The sequence below is a fragment of the Aphidius gifuensis genome, linkage group LG5 (genome assembly GCF_014905175.1).
Source record: "Aphidius gifuensis isolate YNYX2018 linkage group LG5, ASM1490517v1, whole genome shotgun sequence".
Classification (NCBI taxonomy): domain Eukaryota; kingdom Metazoa; phylum Arthropoda; class Insecta; order Hymenoptera; family Braconidae; genus Aphidius; species Aphidius gifuensis.
In genome coordinates, this window is record NC_057792.1 from 19,062,353 (window position 1) to 19,083,598 (window position 21,246).

General features: G+C 26.0%; 2 protein-coding genes across 3 annotated transcripts in view; one reads left to right on the forward strand and one right to left on the reverse strand.

Annotated features, from left to right (window-relative positions):
- Positions 1-1,741, forward strand: LOC122858260. Its single transcript, XM_044161036.1, has 4 exons — positions 1-115; positions 271-369; positions 465-1,022; positions 1,111-1,741. The coding sequence occupies exons 2-4, from the start codon at positions 289-291 to the stop codon at positions 1,735-1,737; spliced, it is 1,266 nt and encodes a 421-aa protein (XP_044016971.1). The 5' UTR covers positions 1-115; positions 271-288; the 3' UTR covers positions 1,738-1,741.
- Positions 1,742-1,860: 119 nt separating this feature from the next.
- LOC122858261 (probable serine/threonine-protein kinase DDB_G0282963) overlaps positions 1,861-21,246 on the reverse strand; it is a 28,542-nt gene continuing 9,156 nt past the window's right edge. Inside the window, exons 7-11 of one of the 2 annotated variants that reach the window (XM_044161037.1) lie at positions 13,311-13,367; positions 5,470-7,007; positions 2,925-5,385; positions 2,693-2,848; positions 1,861-2,567 (exon numbers count right to left, since the gene is read on the reverse strand). In XM_044161037.1, coding sequence (XP_044016972.1) covers positions 2,398-2,567; positions 2,693-2,848; positions 2,925-5,385; positions 5,470-7,007; positions 13,311-13,367 — 4,382 coding nt within the window. In that variant the 3' untranslated portion in view covers positions 1,861-2,397. The remainder of the gene's footprint in view (positions 2,568-2,692; positions 2,849-2,924; positions 5,386-5,469; positions 7,008-13,310; positions 13,368-21,246) is intronic. The other variant, XM_044161038.1, reaches the window with a different exon arrangement.

A 21,246-nucleotide genomic window follows, 5' to 3' on the forward strand; every position in this document is an offset into this window, starting at 1 on the left:
GCAGTGTTGCACAGTGTTGCAGTTCAGTGTTGGATAGCAACAAATAGCATATACATATTATATGATACGGTCTTGAAAGCAAGGTTACAAACCACGTGGCAATAAACTTTATAAGGTATGTAAGGTTAAATACTATTTTATTCACGTGCATTGAAAAAAAGCTATAATAAAATGCAATCAATTTATCAAGTTTGTTCAATTAAATTTTTAAAATTTAATATTTGTCGGTATAATAATTTATTCCCATCTTTCTTCTTTTTTTTTTTTTAGGTTAAGCAAAAATAGAATATGGATTTAGATGATATGTATATAGGGAGCTCAAATTTAAATTCATTGAGCCATTATTTAGCCAAAATTTCAAAAAAGGAAGTAAGTTTTGATTTATCTATATATATTTTTGTAGCTACTGCTTGCTCATTGTTACTTGAATTAAATAATAAAATGTTAATTTTTTTCTTATATAGGATAAGTTATCAGAAACATTCTTAGATGGTATAAAGATGAATTGTATGCGATCGTTAAGAGATTTTGATTTCGGAAAAGATAATGATGATCCTTTTTATCAACGCCTAAGTCAAAGAGATAAGGAAATGATAGCATGTGAATTTAAAAAAGAAGAAGATTATATGAGATGGGTTAAACAATATGTAACTCGAAACATTAAAAGTTATGCAATACGTGAAGAAAAACACCTCAGGGACCCACTAAATGTCGGAGAAACAGTTTTATCAACTCTAGATGTAACATATCATCCTAATTCTCGAATAATGCCAACAATCAAAGCTCATTGTCCAAATCTTGAGGACTTTGCATTAGGATTCAAAGAAATAACAAGTCAAGATTTTGAAAATTGTTTTTCTAATATGTCTTCCCTTGAGTGGCTGTCGATTCACTGGGTATGTGAAAAAACTCTACCAATGACTTTAGCCAAGTCGATAGAACAAATTGGTGGATGGTTGAAACATTTTGTTTTGGCATGTGCGTTAGAATTCGATATTTTCTTACCAGATTTAATGGCTCCGGTAAGTTTAAATTTTTAATAAATATTATAACACAATAAAAAAATGTTATTTAATTTATAAATGTTATTTATATTTATTTATTTTTTAGGTATTTCCTCGACTAATCGCTTTGGAAACTTTATATATATGGAAATATGCACTAAGTCAACTATTACTCCAGTCGATAGGTGAAATGAAAAATTTGAGTGATCTCCAATTAGTGTCTCGTTGGCCAAAAAATCATCCAATGAGTGATACAAAAATCGATATGTATCCAATTGGAAATTTGGAAAATCTCGAGAGTTTACTTATTGATTGTGATTATGGCATCACAGATGAATTTTTGATTAATCTTTGTAATAATGCTAAAAAATTAATCACTTTATATATATTTGGAAAAAATATAACGGATACTGGTATGGCTGCTATTAATAATTTAAAAAAACTAGAAGATTTTGATCTTGGTTTAACTTATAGTTCTTACATTCAGCGATCAGTAACAAATGAATTTATCACTGATGAATCAATTCAATGTTTACGTAATCAAGAATTAAAAAAGTTAAATATATCAAATTGCATTAATGTTACTGGTAAATCAGTACTTGAACTTGTTAAAAATTTACCAAAATTAAAAGAATACTCTATTAAAAATACAAAGATAACTCCTGAAGATCTTAGAGAAATATATAGAGCAGAAAGAAAACGTGATGAACCAATAGAAGTACATGATGATTGATTATTTTCCAATCATTAGAGGAATCAAATAATGTTTTTTTTTTTCAAGTCTAGAGTTGATTAAGTAAATAAATTGTCATTATATTAATTTAATAAACAACAATAAAAATAGGTTTAATTTAAATATTTTCTTGCTATTAATTATTATTTTCATTCACTGTTATTTCTTTTCCTTAAACTAATTTAAAAAATAAAAAAAAAATAATATATCATAATTACATGTTAACTTGATTTGTTTGTTACTGAAATATTAATTGTTAACAAAAACAACAACAAGAATTAATCAATTGTTCGACCACTTGTTAATAAACAATAAATCAAATTGTATTATTTTTTAAAATAATATATATATTTTCAATAAATTCAAATTAAATATTCTAATAATATATAAATATATATTTTCTAATATTATTTTTCAAAAAAATATTTAAAAAAAAATTACATTTATTGTTTTTTAAACTGATTCAGTATAAATTGGCACAAAAAATATGCTCAATGTCTTCAAACAAAGTAGCACACTTTGTCAATTATTTATCTGTTTAATTTTAAATTTATAAAACATTTCAAGTATTTACAGTTCGTATATTTTATGGCTCTAAGCATAGTTATAGTTGTTTATATCTAATTGCACAATTTTAAAATATATATTAATTGACTATATTCACGATGACTTGATTGCTGGGTGCCTGACTACAAGACTAACTTCTCCATCCTTTAATTTTTTCATGATTGACCATGCCTCAATCCTGGACATACGAGTCACATCAGTTCCATTAACTTCAAGTAGCTGATCCCCAGCAGTTAATGCACCTGTTTTTTCAGCAGCACCACCTTGAAAAAAGAAGCAACAACAAAAATAATGTTTAATCGTTCAATCATTGACAATTTAAATATCACTGGCACCAAGCTATTCGAGTCATTCAAGCCAAGTGATAATAATAATAAAATTTAAATACCAGTGAATATTTTTTTGATAAGTAATACTCGATCACCAAGTGGACTATCTCTTCCTCCTTCAAGACTAAAACCAAGTCCAGCTCCATCTTTATACATTTTTATTTTTGTTGCTGGACCCCATGATATATTTTCATCAACACCATTAACTTCAAATCCTATTAAAAAATATAATTTAAACATTAATACACAGTTATTTTATTTTTTTTTGTTTAAGTATAAATTACCACCAACCTTCAACAATTGTTTCAACACTTTCAGTTCTTGTTTTAAGTTTATTTCCTTCTTCAATTCTTGGTCTTGAAACAACAAGTACAATTTCAGATCTTGGTTGTTTTAATACAGCCAAACTTTCTCTATGATTAAGTCCTCTTGTACTTTTACCATTTATACTGAGAATTCTATCACCTCGTTGTACTCTACCATCTTTATCAGCAATTGAATGTGAAAGAACACGATGAATTGTTATTTCTTTAGCTTCACAATCAACACCACCAGCAAGTGTTATACCAACACTACCATTTGGATTTTCTTTATGTAAAAGAACAACAATAACATCATGTAAACCACGTGATTCTTCTAAACTTGCTTCTTCAACTAATTGAGCAAGTTCTTGTTGTGATATTAGACTTGTACTACTTGCCAATGAGCTAATACTACCAAATTGTTCACTGTAAAATTTTTCTTGTTCCATAACATCAATACCAATTGATTGACAATTATTATTATTATCCTCTACACTGCTATCTAAACTTGAAAATCTATGATGATGATGGCCGCCTTGAATTTGTTGTTGTTGTTGTTGTTGATTATTATTTTCCATATGATCTGATTTTTCAACAGCTTTTTTAACATCAGTAACACTTGAACTACGTCGTGCAAGTGATGATTTTTGTATTGGAATTTTTGATCTTTCATTAAATCCTCTTGGTTCATCAATCATTTCAATTTTACTTTTTCCATATGTCGGTATTTTTGATACAAATAATTTATCCTCAATTGTTGATGAATCATTTGATGAATATTTTAATGGTATTTTAGTATCAGTAGATAATCTATTACTGTATGAATTATTTAATCTTGGTAATGGTTTTGGAATATTTTTACCAGCTAATATATCATCAATACTTATTTGACTTCTTGAACGTGTTACCGTACTATCTTTAAAATTAATTGGTGCTCTACAACGACTTTTTGTTGTTAATGTTGTTATTAAATCATCATTTATTGTATCAATTAATTGTTTTTTATCATTATTTATTGATTCATTTGATGGTACACGTTTTGATAATGATGTTATAATATTTGTTGTATTTATTTCATTTAAACATAATGCTGATCTTGTTCTTGGTATTCTTGTACGTGGAACTATTTTTAATAATTCATTATCTTTATAATTTAATTTATTTTCTTCAATCAATACTTTTGCTTCTGTTCTTATCCAATTTTTTAAATCATTTGATGATTCAACAATATCTATGTTCTTTATTGATGGTTGACATGATAATGATTGTGTTCTTTTTGGTGTTAATTTTGATTCTTTAATTTTAATATTATCTTTATCATTAATTTGATAATCAATTGTATCATTTACATCAGTAATATATGCAATTTTAATATTTTCTATATTATTACCATTTATTTCATGTATTTTTTTATAATTTTTATTATCATGTGTATTTTCATCATCAGAAAATTTACGTTGTATTAATGGTGAACCATTTAAATCACGTCCACTACGACATCTTGCACTTGCAAGTATATTTTTACGATTAATAGCTTCAACACTTTGTGGTTTAAGTACACGTCTTGATAATGATTCAGCACTTGCTTGTGAGCCTGATGTTAATGTTGATGATGTACTACAATTTGTTTCAGTACTACTTGAACGTTTTAACAATTGTCTTTGTGAAATTACAGAATATCTTGAATTATGTTCAGTTGTTGTAATTGTTGTTTCTGTTCCTGTTGATGGTGGTGGTGGTGTTCTTGGATTTGAATTACCACAACAACTGCTACTACTACTGCTGCTACTACTACTATTACTATCATTACTACTATTACTGCTACCACCACCACTTGATGACATATTTTGTTCATTATTATATATATTATCATTTGTATAATGTGTTGTTTTATTATTACTATTATTATATTGTAATGTTCTATCTGGTGTTAAATAATTTCTTGGTATTTCCATAATCATTTGATATGATCTTTCTGATGATAAATTTGAACGTTCTGATGGTACTGGTGATGATGGTGGACTAAAACCACGTGATATACTACTTTGTGAACTACTAACTGCTGAATCATTGTCAGAATCATCATAATCAGTATGATTTTTACGTTGTGTTATACATGGACGATTACGTTGATTTTCTGGTGAAACACTTGAAACATATTCAAAGCTATAATCACTTCTTGTTGGACTGTAAATACTTTCAAGACTTTTTGGTGGTTCCGTTATTATTGTTGGAGTTGTTTGAACATTTGATTGTTTATCTGGTGATGTTGTTGTTGTTGTTGAATTACCATAAACAGCAAGACTTTTACGCTTAAATGCTGGTGAATATTTTGGAAGTATTTGTGGTGCTGGAATTTTAAATGATGTTGTTTTCATTGGCATACTTTGAGTACTTGTATTACTTGCAAGTGAACTTTGTGAGCCCCATTTGTCCTGAATATTGGCTCTCTGTAATAAATTTTAAAAATGAAATATTTAAAAAAAAAAAAACGGTAAATTAAAAAATTAAAATATAAAAAAAAATTTAAATACCTGTTGTATGAGAATTGAGTCTCTTGATTTAATTTCCGGTAGATCAATAATTGGTTGATCATTTGGAATATCAATTTTTTCTGGTATAACAAGACCACGTAATTTTGATATACCTTTTTTACGTTGTTCAATAAGTTGATTGAGACTTGTTCTTCTCATATCTTCACTGGTACGTTTAAATGTTGAAGCTAAAGAATTTGCTCTTGATATTTGTCCATTATTTGTTGGTGGTAATTCATTGGTATTACCATGTGATATACCACCAGAAAAACTAATAGCTCTTGTCAAATTAATTGATGATATTTTACTGATATCTTGATGAGACACTGCCGATGACAATGTTGCTGATGATGAAGTAAGCTTGGATGAATTAAAAATTGATTTGACATCTGATGAATTTATTGAATCAGTCAACAAGTTTGATTTCTGGGTGGTCAAATTATCAATATGTCCTTTTGAATAAATTGATGTATGGTTGAATGATTCTTCTGGTGGCAATGTTCTTGGCAAACTCGGCAATCTTTCGATATAATTTCCACTTGACTGAAGCTCTATCGATGAGCTCAAATTTTTTCCAGAATCTGTTAGATCATATGAGCTTAATGTACGATCTTTTAATACCTGTTGCATATGTTGTTGTTGTTGTTGATTAATATTATTATAATAATTATTATGATCTTCACTAAAAAAATCTTCAGATGATTTGTATTTCGATAAACGTTTTGTTGTATTTGTATTAATTGTATTTGTAACTGGTGTATTTGGAAATAATGGTGATTCTAATGAACATTGTGATGAAAACATAGCTATTTTATCTCTCACTGATTTTTCTGATTTATCATCTTGACGTCTAAGATCACTTGAATATTTTTTATTTGTATTATCAACTGATAAACTTTTACCAAGTATCATTGGCTTATCCATTTTAGGTGGTCCAGTTAATGGTAAAGGTGGTGGTTGATTATCACAATAATCTTTTAATATTGAAATATCAACTTTAACATCATCATGATTATTAGCTTTTACATCTTTTGGATAATATCCAGAAATTTCAATTTTTTTTTCACTCAATAATAAACTTTTTTCATTGATTATTTTTGTATTATTTTTATTATCTCTTGGTGAATATTTATTTATAAATTTCATTGAATTTAAATTATCATTTTCATGAAGAATTTCTGTATTTTTCATTGTTGAATCTTTGATACTTGTTGGACCATAAGAATGATTATTTAATTCATGTTGATCAATTGATTGTACAGCTTCTGGTTTCTTGTTATTTTCATAAATACTATGATGATGATCATCATCATGGTTAACAACAACAACAACAACTGACGATGATGATAGTGATGCTGATGATGGTGATGGTGATGTACCATTTGATGTCATTGTACTTGTGTTACGTTGTGTAGCAATGTACTGTTGATACTGTTGTGCTGATGTACTAAACTCTTGGTAAGCTGCTGGAAATTCGTCCCCATCCGGGGGCAGTCGTTGACCGCCTCCACAATTGTCCATCCTACCATTTACCACGCCTGTTTAAATAACAAAATAAATAATAAATAATCATATTAATTTATCAAATGAATACGCAATATTATTTTATTTTGAAAATAAAAAAATTTATCTTCAATCAATAGTAAACAGTTCATGGAATTTTAAATTAAATTGTATTGTCATTTTGTAAATATATTGCTCATAATTTAACGAAAGAAAAAAGAAAAAATATATCATGTATTTATGTTTATAAAAAAATATAAACATTATTATCTTATACTGTCAATTAATTACCACGTTTGATACGATGATTTTCAATTAGCGGTGTGTTACTTTTAATCCAGGAAGTGCTTTTCAATGTTATTCTTTTCTTTTTATTTCTTTTTTCTAAATTCTTTATATATTTATCTTATTTATTTTTTCAGGCCCTAGTGTCATCAAAGCAACTTGAGCAATCATTTATGTATGATCCACGTTATGTATTCTGCTTTGCTTGAATTATGACCGCTATCATACTTGAGAGCCAATGCTTTTATCATGATGAAATAAAAATAAAAAAATTAATTTAAAAAAAATACAACAACTTTAGCCAGCGTGTCGCGTCTGTTACTTATTTGCGGATTTTATTACGATAACGTCGGCACTACTGTTATATTGTATTTATCATTGCTCCGGTTGACAATATCCCCAATCTCTTAAAAAGGACTTTATCGATTTATACAAATCGCTTGAGTTACTCAATTCTATATACATATTTTTATGTTTTATATATTTATATTGTATTATTTTATTATTTATTTTTTGTTTTTTTTTCCTGTAGGAGTTGTTGTTGTACAGATCAAGGTAAAAGATTTTAAAATGAAATATATATTGTGTATTATTGAGACATATTTTAGGACATTGTTCAACTGTCTTTCTTGGAGACATTGATCGACTTTTTAAATTTATCGTTACGTTGAATAACTGTTGTTTTTTTTTTATGTTCTATTATGTTGGATGACTACGGCATCACCGTTTAGATATATATATTTACTTGATTTTTATTTTAAAAAATTTTGTTTGATAACGAAAATAGATCTAAAGTCCACAAATTTAGATTTGTTTTTTTATTTATTTCAAGAATTTTTAAATTGATAATATATACAATAAAAGGGCCAAACTCTATAGAAATTAATGTGCTTTTATTTTTTGTAATTTAAATTTATAAAATAAATGTATTTATTTATTTATTATTATTTTTAGTTAAAGTGATAAATATACTGTTTATGTGTTTATTATTGTTTAAATTATTAAAAATAATAAAGCTTCAACTCTGTAAGCACTGGGCTTTCTTTGATTATTTATAAAAATATTTATAAAAAATATAAAAACACAAGAAGCTGTCTCTGTGGTGATGGGCTTTTTCAAAATTAATAACAACAACAATGCTGATAACAAAAAAAAAAAAAAAAAGCACATCTTCATGTATATAAGCTTTTTTAATTTTAATATCTAATACTAGCTGGTCTTTATGTTATTTTTCTTAAACTCCCAGATGTACTTGAAATCCATCAGAAATATATCTAGAAAAGCTCATATTGTACTATATTATTGCGAGCTTTTTTTATTGACATAAATCAACTTGACTTTCAAATTTAAAATATTTAATATAAATTATTATATTGTTATTATTATTATATATTATAAAACAAGAATTACCTCATGCCGCTATCGATGACCTAACGGCTTATCTTGTTTTGTTAATTTTTTTATTTTCTTTTATTCGCATTATTTATTTATTTATTTTTTTTGCATTTGACATTATTCTTTTTGTCTTGCAATGCGGCAACTTGACAAAATAAATATCATATAATAGGGTACATAAATATTATAAAAATAAAAATGATAAAAACTTGTCGGTCAAGTCTGATGCGTTATAGGATGGCATCAAAAGTACATGCGGCATAGTCCCACGGTCGATGTGCTCTTTGAATCGGTCTAGGAATTTCAACGATTTTCGATTTGCCGGTTTGATCGCGCGGAACGAGATTTAACAAAAATTCCTCTATCATATATGATACTTGCATTCCTATTTTACTTTATTATTATTTTTTAATATTTTCATTATCAATTTTGCAAAAAATACTATCTTTAAGTTTATATTTCTTTTTGCTTGCCTGTCATCAAAATTAAAAAAAAGAAAAAAAATAATTCAACAACCAACTGAACAAATATATGACGATATTGTGTCTTCACCTCTTTTTTCCCTCTCCATTATTATTGATAGCAATCACTCATCATTATGACAAAATTCCTGGTAATATTTATTTTCCATAAACCAAATAAACAAATAACAGAAAAAAAAAAAAAATCACTAAAATAATAAACTTTTCATCTAGACTGATGATTCATCAATACCATTTATTATTTATCCATTTAAAAAAAAAATATTATTTAACACGGAAATTTGTCAAATATAATTTCAAGGATTTCAACATTCATTTTACCAATCTGAAATACACGACGACAAAATATTTGCATTTGTCTTATCTTGTGTCCCCGGACTCCACGTACTTGAGAGAAAACGAGTAAAAAATATATAAATATTAAAAAATATAAAAACCTAAAAATATTTATCACAAATATCTATGACTAATTTACATTTTTAAAATATATTTTTAACTCAATATTACATAAAAATTAAATAGAAAAAAAATCGAGTGATGATTAAAAAAAAATCAAACGAGTGCAATAACTTTTGATTAAAATTCTTCAAAGAAACAGTAAAATTTTATTTCTCATATAATCATAATTAATTACTAATTATGTATAAAATAAATTAATTTTATTCATTTACCATTTATATTTTACTGATTTTTTAAATGCATTGACAAGGTCATTTATCCAGATATTTTTTATAACCATTTTCAAGTGATTACACTTCACAAATAAAAAAAATATATACACAGTTATATTCAGTCATTATACAAAAAAAAAAAAAAGGAAAAAATATTTATAAATTTAATGCAAAAATATATGTATAAAAATTTTTACCTTTTATAAAAAAAATTCCAATTAAATGAACTTTTTAATCCATCGTTTGATTAAGTGTATTTACATAATAAAATGATAACGAATTTTAAGTATAACTTGGCAAAATAAATATACGGCTTATTGAAATAAAAAAAAAAAAAGATTCTTTGAATGAAAAAAAAAAAAACAAACACTGCGAGATAATGAGGAATAAAAAAAAAAAATGATTTAAATTTGAATGATAAGAATTTAAGCGGGAGAATTTGATGAGAATAATGTGGTACCAGCTAGATGGCTGTGGTGAGACTGGACGACATTGCTATTTGCTTGTCGATGCCAGCTTCCGTGGTTGAAAGTTTCAACTTGAAACACATACTGACAACGACCAACCGGTTCATGGTAGGGATAAGTCCAGATGAGACTTGCTGAAGAACAGAAGAACGTGCTTACTATATATAATATCTAACTATGAAGATAGACATTGCCAATGAGATTTATACACACACTATTTAACTCTAATGGTTATCTATTTTTATTATTGTATCGTGGCTTTTTTTTCTACTAGATATATTTTTTGTTCTCTCCCTTCATCATCATCATCATCATCATCATCCCCAACATTTATTTAATTTTTTTTTCTTTGTTGAAACTGTTGCAAAACGACTGATTGACATTTTATGTCAGAAAAAAAAATATATATATAAATAAATAACTCAGTAGGAAGATCCACTAATGAGAAATATTTTTTTATTTTTATTTTTCAATTTTATTTAATAACTTTCTATTATTTTGTCAATTTATATTTTTGTTTTTTCTCTTTGCAATTGGCGAAATTATTTTTCGAAATATAAAATTTCGATTGTCAATAATTATTTCGATACCTTATGAATCCCGGAATGTTATGAATGAAAAAAATTACTAAAATTATTTGCATTGATTAGGAAATGTATTGCTAGCTATTTTTATTTGTAAAAAAAAAATATTTTAATTATTCATCAGTCTTGGAAAGATGACTCTAAATAATTTGCCTGTAAACGAATTTTAAAAATATATAACTTCAAATGACTCCCCATGATTTAAAATGACTCGAATAATTTTATTTCAAAGTAATTATTTGACTCTTAATTACCAGAATACTAAAATGATGAACAAAAAAAAATTAGATAGTCAAATTAATATAATCACATGCCAATAAATATTAATATTTATTTAAAATTTTTTCTACAAAATTCAATTCGACTGCAAAAGTTTATCGACTGTAGTCGCATTTAAAAAGCCTCAATTTTTTTGAAATGTATTTTCTACATGTATATAAAACAGTCAACAGAAACCCTATTATTTTTTAAAACAGCTCGAATAATTTCATCTCGATAAAACAGATGAATTTAAAAAAAAACATGATTAAAAAAAATTTTTTTTCATTCAATTTATATGAGTATTTAATTCAACAAAAGGGTAAGGGATTGTAATATGATTCTTGAGTATATATATATTTTTTTAATGTTGTGAGTTTAGTATCATGTTACAAAATTACATTTTCACTTAATTATTTATTGTTTATATATTTATTTTTCATTTAGCTGATTCATGTGTTTTGATGAGATATTGATATACGATTTGTGCTTTAAAATATGTTTAGTAATGTCGTATTATTGTGTAGACAGGTGTAAATATAAATAGAGGAAACTATAATCAATATTATAAATCAATAATAAGATTTAAATAAAAACAAAGCCGGTAGTGTCGAAGAAATCAGAACACATGACCGCATAGTCTGATTAACGCATTACATCACGCCTCACCTAGCTTCTTTTCTCTGATAAATAATTATTGTTAAGAATTTTTATTTTATTGTTAATCTTAAATAATAATACTTTAATTTTTTTATAAATAAAACAAAGCATGTCTTGGCAAATAAACAAGAATAAAATAAGCATTAAAATTTTTCATTATTTTCATTATTTTATTTACTTTCAAATAAATTTTGTATGGATTGGCAATTTTAATAAACAATTGTAGAAAATAAATGAATAAAATTACTCTTTTTTTGTTCTATACAATATGTTATTTTTATTTTTTAAATGTGAGTCATGTTGGGAGGGTTATCAGATGAATACCGTCTCTATTTGTTTTATCGATCGATTGATAGTTTATCAACAAGATATTAGTCATGCTAAAATAAACCAATTAACAATGGCAAAAATTTAATTTAGCAAAAATATGTATAGCCAATAATTTTGAGTATACCTATATATAATTTATGGAATATATTTAAAAACCTGAAACTGTCATATAGCGAAGAGAACCGTTAGCAAAAAATAAATATCAAAAAATAAAATTAAAAATAAAAAAGATCTATAGACATGAAGGACCACCTGGTTGATCGGTGAGATAATTTTATTTACTATTGGTTATTTATTTAAATGATAATTATATTTTGCGTAATAATTAAATAAATATATATTCAGAATGCGGAAATATTTAATGTGATATTATCGTGGGAGCAACTCGATGAGTCGAGTCATTCAAAAGCATTCACGCTATTACAAAACAAAAGTAACAGTGTTATAAATAGCGAAAAAAAATATATATATATCAATGTTTTATGAATTAAAAACTGTGAATTAAAAGTTAACTTATTCTTTGTAAATATTATTCAACAAAAATTTGAATTATTTTTTTTTGTTTTGCATATCTATTTTCATTGTCGTGATGTATCTTGAGTCATGAATCTCGATCAATGCGAAGTTCGTTGGTAAGGATCGAGGGCGAATTATTATCACGAGCAACTGACGGTATGAAACTTTCTCTGGTATTATATATAAATTGAAGGAAAAACTAAATAAATAAATAAAATATTAATATTAAAATGTACCATGGTATATCTTAATATAAAAAAAAAAAAAAATACTGAATATTCCGGCTTCTTGACACCTTAAGAAATTTCTTTGTGCTTTATAAAATTTGTGCATTATATATTATATATGCACAGATATATATTGTAAAAAATATACCAAGATATACATTGTATATACAGATATATTATAAAAAATATACCAAGAGCAGACAGACGCCAAGAAGTGAGCGCACAACGATCTCAATATCTTTCCACCCGACGCGCCCGTTTAAAACGAGATTTCTCTCTGCCACCTCTGTAATGAGATAACAATTGGGACTTTTAAAGATGATTTTTTTTTTTATTGTATATCATCTTCCTCTTTTCATCCAGAGGTGCATTGACCTTGTATTCATATACGTATAACTAAACACAATGACCATACCGCATTCATTGATACATAACAAAATGATATATGAAAAAATGCACTTACGGTTATCTTGTTTTTTATCGGGCTCTTTTTGCATCAGAATTTTGGTACCATCTTGTTCTGTAACAAAAATAAATATAATTATTCAGGATATGATGATTCAGCGTTATTTAAATTTATGTGAATATAATATTGGCTTAACAGTATATTTATAAATATATAAAATGAATCGATATAATTATGAATAAATTTTTGATATTAAAAATTTAAAAAAATTTATGAAATATTATAATGAGGTTTTGTGTGTGACTATTTGTTTAAATTTAAATAATTATATTTTATAAATTAAATTGTTGATAATACATTGAGCATAAAAAATAAGCTACTTGTTAAAAATTTAATTGTGTTATTTGTTATTAACAAAGTGTCACTTTAATATGTTGGGCCTGTATATGAGTGACTTTAAATTGCGCACTTTACACGATAATTACGACACTATAGACTGGATATTTTTAATTTTTGTCTTATAATTTTTTGTAGCTTAAAATTTCAGCTTTCGATTGATATCATCATAAAGTAATATTGCCAAAGAAAATAAACAACAATAAGCATTTAATTGCACATGCACACTGGCACTGATTTGAAAAAAAAAATTAAAATCAAAACAAGACATTATTATTTTAACATAAATTAATATATTTTATTTTTTAAACAATAAAATATTATTAAATATTTCAATAAACATATATTTTTGATAAATTAAAATTATAAATGTTGAATGTATTTTCGTTTCAATTGTTGTATTGCAATTTGCAATCCTTAAAGATATAAAATCTATCATAAAATAAAAAAAAGGTCAAGTGCGTATATAAATAAAAATTATATATTATAACAATGAAAACGATGATGATGATGATGATAATGAAAGAAAAAAAAAAACAATAAAAATTAAAATCAAGGTTGAGGTGATTGCGAGAGGCAAGGAAGGCCAGTGATAATGAATCCGGGGTAATGGTTCCACTTGTTTTATATAGTGGACACAGCTGCACGATTGACTCCATTTGACCCAACTTATTTTTTATTAAAACACGAGTCTATATACCTATCTGTTATTCTGTTAATATATATAATGTATATAAATATATATTTATATTGCAATAAACGGCCAATTAGTGGAGATATGCGTGCAAGTAATACACAACATTCTTCAAAGCACAACTCACAAGGTCAAGTCTATGATCAAGCCAATAAATGTGGAACCAATCAAATATAAATCAATAATATTCTTCGTCTTTAAATGAAAAAAATTTTTTAAAAATTAAATAAATAATTACTAATAATTATTGAAGTAAACGAAAATTGTTTTAAACGATCAGTTGAGTGCTTAATTACATTTTCAAAGAACCCGATCAATTTATATGTTAAAAAATAAAAAAAATTAAAAAAAAACGACATACATTTATACTCATGAATTAGAAAAATAAATCAATGTTTAAGTTGATGAAAAAAAAGGGCATATATATGTATAAATAAATTATAAAAAAAAAAAAAAATTAAGGGCATAAAAAAATTGATTTAAACGAAGCTGTTGACTTTTTTTTTGTATTATTTATTATTCCTGTATATTGTAGTAGGATATATAACAAAACGAAGAAAATAAATAAGAAAAAAAAAGGGTTGAAAAAAAAAAAAATAATAAAATAAAATACAAGGGGACAAAGAAGGGAATAAGGAAAGTAACAAGACGCTTGGATCCAGAAGAAGCGGGTGGCCTTGAGCAGGTCATCACCTCCAGGCAGCATTGGACTCTTGTGCTATTGGTTTGTTGGCTGTATTTCTTGCTCATATTGCTTGCAAACATACACGCTAAAAAATTCAAGCAATAAGTAAGAGAATAAGCTCCATGCACACTCAGCTTCTGCAGCATGGAGTCCAGCATCTTGCTCAAAGTTAAGATCACCAAGCTTGTATTTAATTTTTTTTTTTGCTTGGTTTTTGCTTGTCTATCCATTTGGCTTGACCACTGAAATAATGGCCTTTATGTGTTTCATATGTGTACATGCATAAAATACATTTTGGCAATACAAATATTTTTAAAATTTACTTGAATTGAATATACAACTTTACCCTCTCTTTTTACAGAGTTTTTTTTTATTTCATTATGTCGTTGTTAATTAAAAATATATATATTTTAATTTAAATAAAATTATTTTATAATAATTTTAAATTAAAATGAAAAGTGTACATAAGAGTACATGAGAGTAACCTATTTTCCAAACAACACTGACATGCATACATTAAAAAAACATCGTGGTTGTTTAGCACGATCACGCGTGGCTATGTACACGAAAGGGTAAATCCAAAAGACAACGATTATATATATTTGTACCCCGTTATTCCACTTTCTTTAAATCTTTTTTCTTTTATTTTTTTGTTAAACTCTTTGTTACTTGCAAATAAATTTGATGTATCGAAAAATTCATACAGTATTATAATTAAATCACCTTAAATTATTTTATTAAAAATAGATAATAAAAATCTATACTGTAAAAAATATATTAAATTAATTGATTGAGCTTTAAAATTGACTCGAAAATAATGTTGCCGCGATAGACGATAACGATAATCCAAATTTTTATCGTGACGATATGGCGAGACGATACGAGAATTTCCTCACGATAATTACGATAATGCGATAATAGCGTCAAAAATTTGAAATGAGCTATCCTCGTAATTTTTTTTTTATTAAATTGTGTAGAACCCCAGCAAGTCTAGAAAAAAAAATGGGAATTTTTGAAACCGTCAAAAGAGGGTAGGGAGTGGATTTTAAGGGTTTTTAATTTTTTTGTCAATGATTTTAAGTGTTATTAATTTTTTTGTCTATGGCAGAGTTGAGCTATCCTCGTTATTTTTTTTTTATTAAATTGTGTAGGACCTAGACAAACTTAGAAAAAAAAATGAGAATTTTTGAAACCGTCAAATAAGGGTAGGGAGTGGATTTCAAGGGTTCTCAATTCTTTTGCCAATTAATTAGTTTTATAAAATGTAATTTTCAATTATTTACAAGAACATTTTTCTTTTCCTTAGCTTTTCATTGTTTATGTTTGTTTTTTTTTTTTTTTTTTTGATTTTTAAATTCAAGAAATTTATTATTAATATAAACGTGTACAAAGTTTTAAGTTTTAAAAAAAAAATTTATTTAAAAAAAAAATAAATAATTCAATGATGAGATTAAGTGAATAACAACGATAAATATAATAATTATATATATTGAAAATTGCCGAGAAGAGAGCACAAAGTTTAAAGAGCCAAAGTATTTTTTTATTTACATTAATTTGTTACCGCACAATATAAAAAATATTGGTTGGTATAATAAAAACAACTAATGATTTTTTTATTTATCTATTATATATATACTCTATCAATGATAAAAAAAAAAAAAAAATTATTTGTTTATTTAAAAACAACACCTGGTAGACAGGTGTAAAAATTGGCACTTTGTTAAAACAAAAAATCATTTAGTGGAAAGATAAATGTAGTCTTCTTAAATATAATCAAGCGTGATAAATGAAAATTATCACAGCATCCGGTATAATAAAACGAGGGGGTGAAGAAGGAGGACAGCTTATTGGTGGAATTAAATAAAGAGGGTGAAAAGAGGAGGAGGAGGATGAAAGTCAAGTATAAATATTACAAGTCAATGTAGACAAGTTAAAAATTTGGCTGCAGCTGGCGCACGCGTGTCTCTTTTTTATTTTTTTTAAACTCATTTTTAATGTATACAATCTATTTTTGTACATATTAAAGTAAAATTTTTAAATAACAGAAGAAAGGAAAACAAAATAATTTCCGTCGTGGCAATGCCCTTTTGATGAAAGTGGGAAATGATGAGGATGCGTTTCTTTTTTATCTATTTTTTAAGCTTGAATAGCAACGAGATGCGTCTATTTATAATTTTTTATATATTAATATTATTTTTTTATTATATTATTTAATTCATTATTCTTATACTGTCTTGAATTGTGTTGGATACTTGGATATATATACTTAATCATGTAATTCATTGAACGCCCACGTGTTACTACGGATTACAAATGTGTCATGAATTTATAAACGATAATAAATTATGATTTCTTGATATTTATTATTGTTTTATTATTACCTTTTTTTTGTTTATTTATTTTCTAGGTGTTTATTTTATATCTGTGTGAAAAATGATTCACTTATTTTTTTAATTCATAAAATAACGAAAGTTGAATTTTTTTTACCCTCAAAGTTTTGCTTTTAAAAAAAATTTCGATTGACGGCAATTTTTTTGCATAAAGTCAGTCGAAATGTTGACTAATTTGTAGGGTAAATTTTGATAACTGGCTATGAAAAATTACAATAAATAAATAGTTAATTAAAAAAAAAAAAAATCTACATTTATTTTTCACCGTAAAAAAATTGATTTATTAATTATTAATTATTATTAGCTTATTTTTAAATATAAATATTCAAAATTAATGGCAAAATCAAGTCAACATTTTAATCAAATCGCTGTAAAAAAAAATTATTTAAAAATGTTTATTGGTAAAGGTGGGATCCAATTATCAATTTGTAATTTTGATTGGATTTTTGCGCAACACGGTCCACTGTATGTGTCATCTTGTTTAAACAATTTTTTGTATAAAAAAAAAAGAAAAGAAAACAACAACTGACTCAACCATAAAAGTGGGTTAGGAATCATCGAATGATCCTTGTGAGTTATGTTAATTTGTGAGTCATTGAAAGTCATAATGAGTCTCGAATCAACTCATCACTTAATCACTCATTCAACAGCTTTTTATTACATTAATTTTTTTTCGATTTTCATATTTTTCTACAGCTCTATCATCCTCTTTAAATAACACATACATAATACTTCAAACTGCAAGCTCTTTTAATTCAAAAAAAATTCTTTGAATCATAATTATTCCTTTTTTTTTCTCTTCACAAGAAAATATTTCTTTAATAAATGTTTATTAATGTATAGTTTTTAATCTAACGGCGCCAGACTTTTTTTACACATCAGTAATTTAATGAATGGTCTAATTGTTTCAGTAAAAATTAAAAAAATATAATTTTTTTTTTTTCATTCATTTGATTTTTAATGATTTATATCTAAAACTGGCGCCCATTAAAATCAACTCTCTCAAGTTTAATGTGCAATGATACATACCAACCGGAAGTTTATTTAAATAAATCAAAAAAAAAAATATATTTATCATCTTCATTGCATTCAGCATAATTAATAAACATAAAATTTATTATCATTCATTTTTTTATATGAAATAAAATGAGCTTTTTTTTTGTTAAATATGAATTTTTTTAAAATTTATTTTTGTCGGCCCAGATGGGTTTATTTATCAGCTGCCAATTGAAGCCCTTTAGGTATTATATTAAACCATCATTTAAATTAAAAATAAAAAAATTACATATAATGTATCACGTGCGTAAACCAGCTGTCGTGTTGTGGGGGAATTAAAGAGTCAAGGCCACACAACCAGCTCATCAATGTGGCCAAGTAGCAAAAGCAAAATATAAACTGATTAGACGAAAATTATTTGATAAATAAAATAGAAAATTTACAGTGTTATTATAGCAAATGATAGCTGAAAAAATGAAAATAAATAAATGAAAATAAATAAAGAGTGAGGAAGTAAATTCATGGGTAATGTTGTAACCGGTCAACATCGTAATTTCAACCTCTCGTTAATGCAAGTATCATGTCCACATGATAAAATCGAAATAAATTTTTTTTTAAATTTTTACAAATGATTATTTCACGCACCAAATATAAAGTATTTATATAAAATCAAAGTGAAAACAGGATATAAAATTCTCATTCAATCCCTTTTATGCTATTTCATGTTACAAAATTTTTTTTTTTTAATTTATTTTCTTATATTGGCCATTGCCAAAAAATTACATCGAGAGATCGAGTAACAAGACATTGACTGACCGGTTTTTTGGGATAAAAAATAAAAAAAAAATATTTAATGTTGCTACTGATGAGAGTATCATCATCAAATAAGTAAATGAATAAATAAATAAATAATGAGAAAATAAAAAAATAAAAAATAATTAATACAAGATGTTCTTGGACTCACCAAAAAAATAAAAAATATATTTCAAATTTACTTTTTTTTTAAATTCTCTTTTCACAAATATTTTAAAGTTTTTTTTTTTCAAAAAAAATCACTAGTACTAGTGTAAATAGTGCAAATCACAATAGATTAAAAAATTCGATTTTTATACTTTAAATAAATTTTGTTTATTTTCAAGTTTCATGATTAATTTTTGATGTAAAATATAATTGAATGATAAATAATAAAAAATAATGAAGCAACAACGTGATAAGTTGAGCGTCGTTGAAAGACTGAGGAAGAGAACTCGACTGAAGCATTTCGAATGGCTGTATCGTATATATCGTTTGTTGGAATATATACAACTACTATATACAAAAAAAGTTTGTCTGATGGCATCCCCAATGACGATGCTGCGAGTATTTTCTTCGCCTGTCTGTTAACCATACGTTTTTGCTCTTAGACTTTAACAAAAATATCTTTTAGTATTATTATTATTAAACACATATTCATTTCTTCAACGATAGAATGAGATAATCCTAACTGGAGTTTAAGTGTTTTAATGTAGAAATATATAAATTTATGAAGTTTAAGCAGTATGTCTTTTTGATCCACAATTGGCAATTTTTTATTTGATCATTCGTTTGCACAATTACGACAAATTGTTTAATGAATTTTAAATATTTCTGCAAAGTAGTATTGGTGCTTTTTTTTGATATGGTTTTTTAAAAAATTCAGGTTTTTACTGGGAAAAATAAATACGATCCAATTTTACCACGTTGTTTTGAATATGTAATTTTTAAAATTTATAAACAAAAATTGCGAAGAATTATAATTGAAGATTGCGTGTAAATTATGTTGCCTCAAATTGGATGAGTGAAAATTATTATTTTTATTGATTTTTTTAAGTAATTTTTTGAGAAAAAATTGTTCTTCTGAATTCTTTACAGTGCTTAAAAAAAAATGTATTTCGAGTCAAAAAAATTGACTAAAAAATGACTGCATTGATGAGAAATTCAATTTTAATTGTTAAAAAAATAATTAAAAATAATCTACTTCTTGGTGAATATTAAAAATGATCTGATTCCTAAATATTTATAGCGTCTTGTATTTAAATATATCTTTCTAATCTATATTTTTTTAAATGCTCTCTTTCTCACCGGGCCGATGAACCGGAACGAAGAGTGCAAGTCTCAAGGATTTGCCTCACGGACCTTCGGAAGTGATTCCCCTTTTTATTTTTTATATTTTATTTATATCTTTATCTTTCTTGTATTTATTTTCAACGTTCTATAAGTAAAACAAAAAATATATTTTAAGCGGAGATTACTCGCTCGATTTAATCGGCGCGTATTGCCTGTCCGATCTCATCTAACCGACGTGACGGTCGAGAGTCAAGATCCTTACCAGGATCAACCCGAAGACAAAGCCCTATGTACTCTTATTTTCTTCTTATTCTTATTTATATATTTTTTTTTCTTTTTGGCTCTTTGGTAAACTTGAATTTCACACATTTTGTGTCGACCACACTGAAAGTTGATCTTTGCGTTAAAAGCCTCGTTTATTCGAACAACAAAAAGTCAAAAAAAAAAAATACTTTGCAAATGTTTACTTGGGCTAATTTTTTACCCCAATGGTTTTTACTTAAAATAACAAAATTAATACAACTATAATATGCAATGCTTGTATTTTAAAATTATTGAAAATATATTTTTGAAAAATTTATGTTTGAGTGGAGTAAATTCCAATCGTAACGGATATGTCGTATTCTTCAGATTCATTCGGAATTGCATTTGTGTTGTGGTGATGGTGGTGGTACACAAGGATTTCCTTTGAAGCTTGCGACAAACATTGGACTTGTGTATGTATTTATTTTCAGTTGTGCTTAGTGA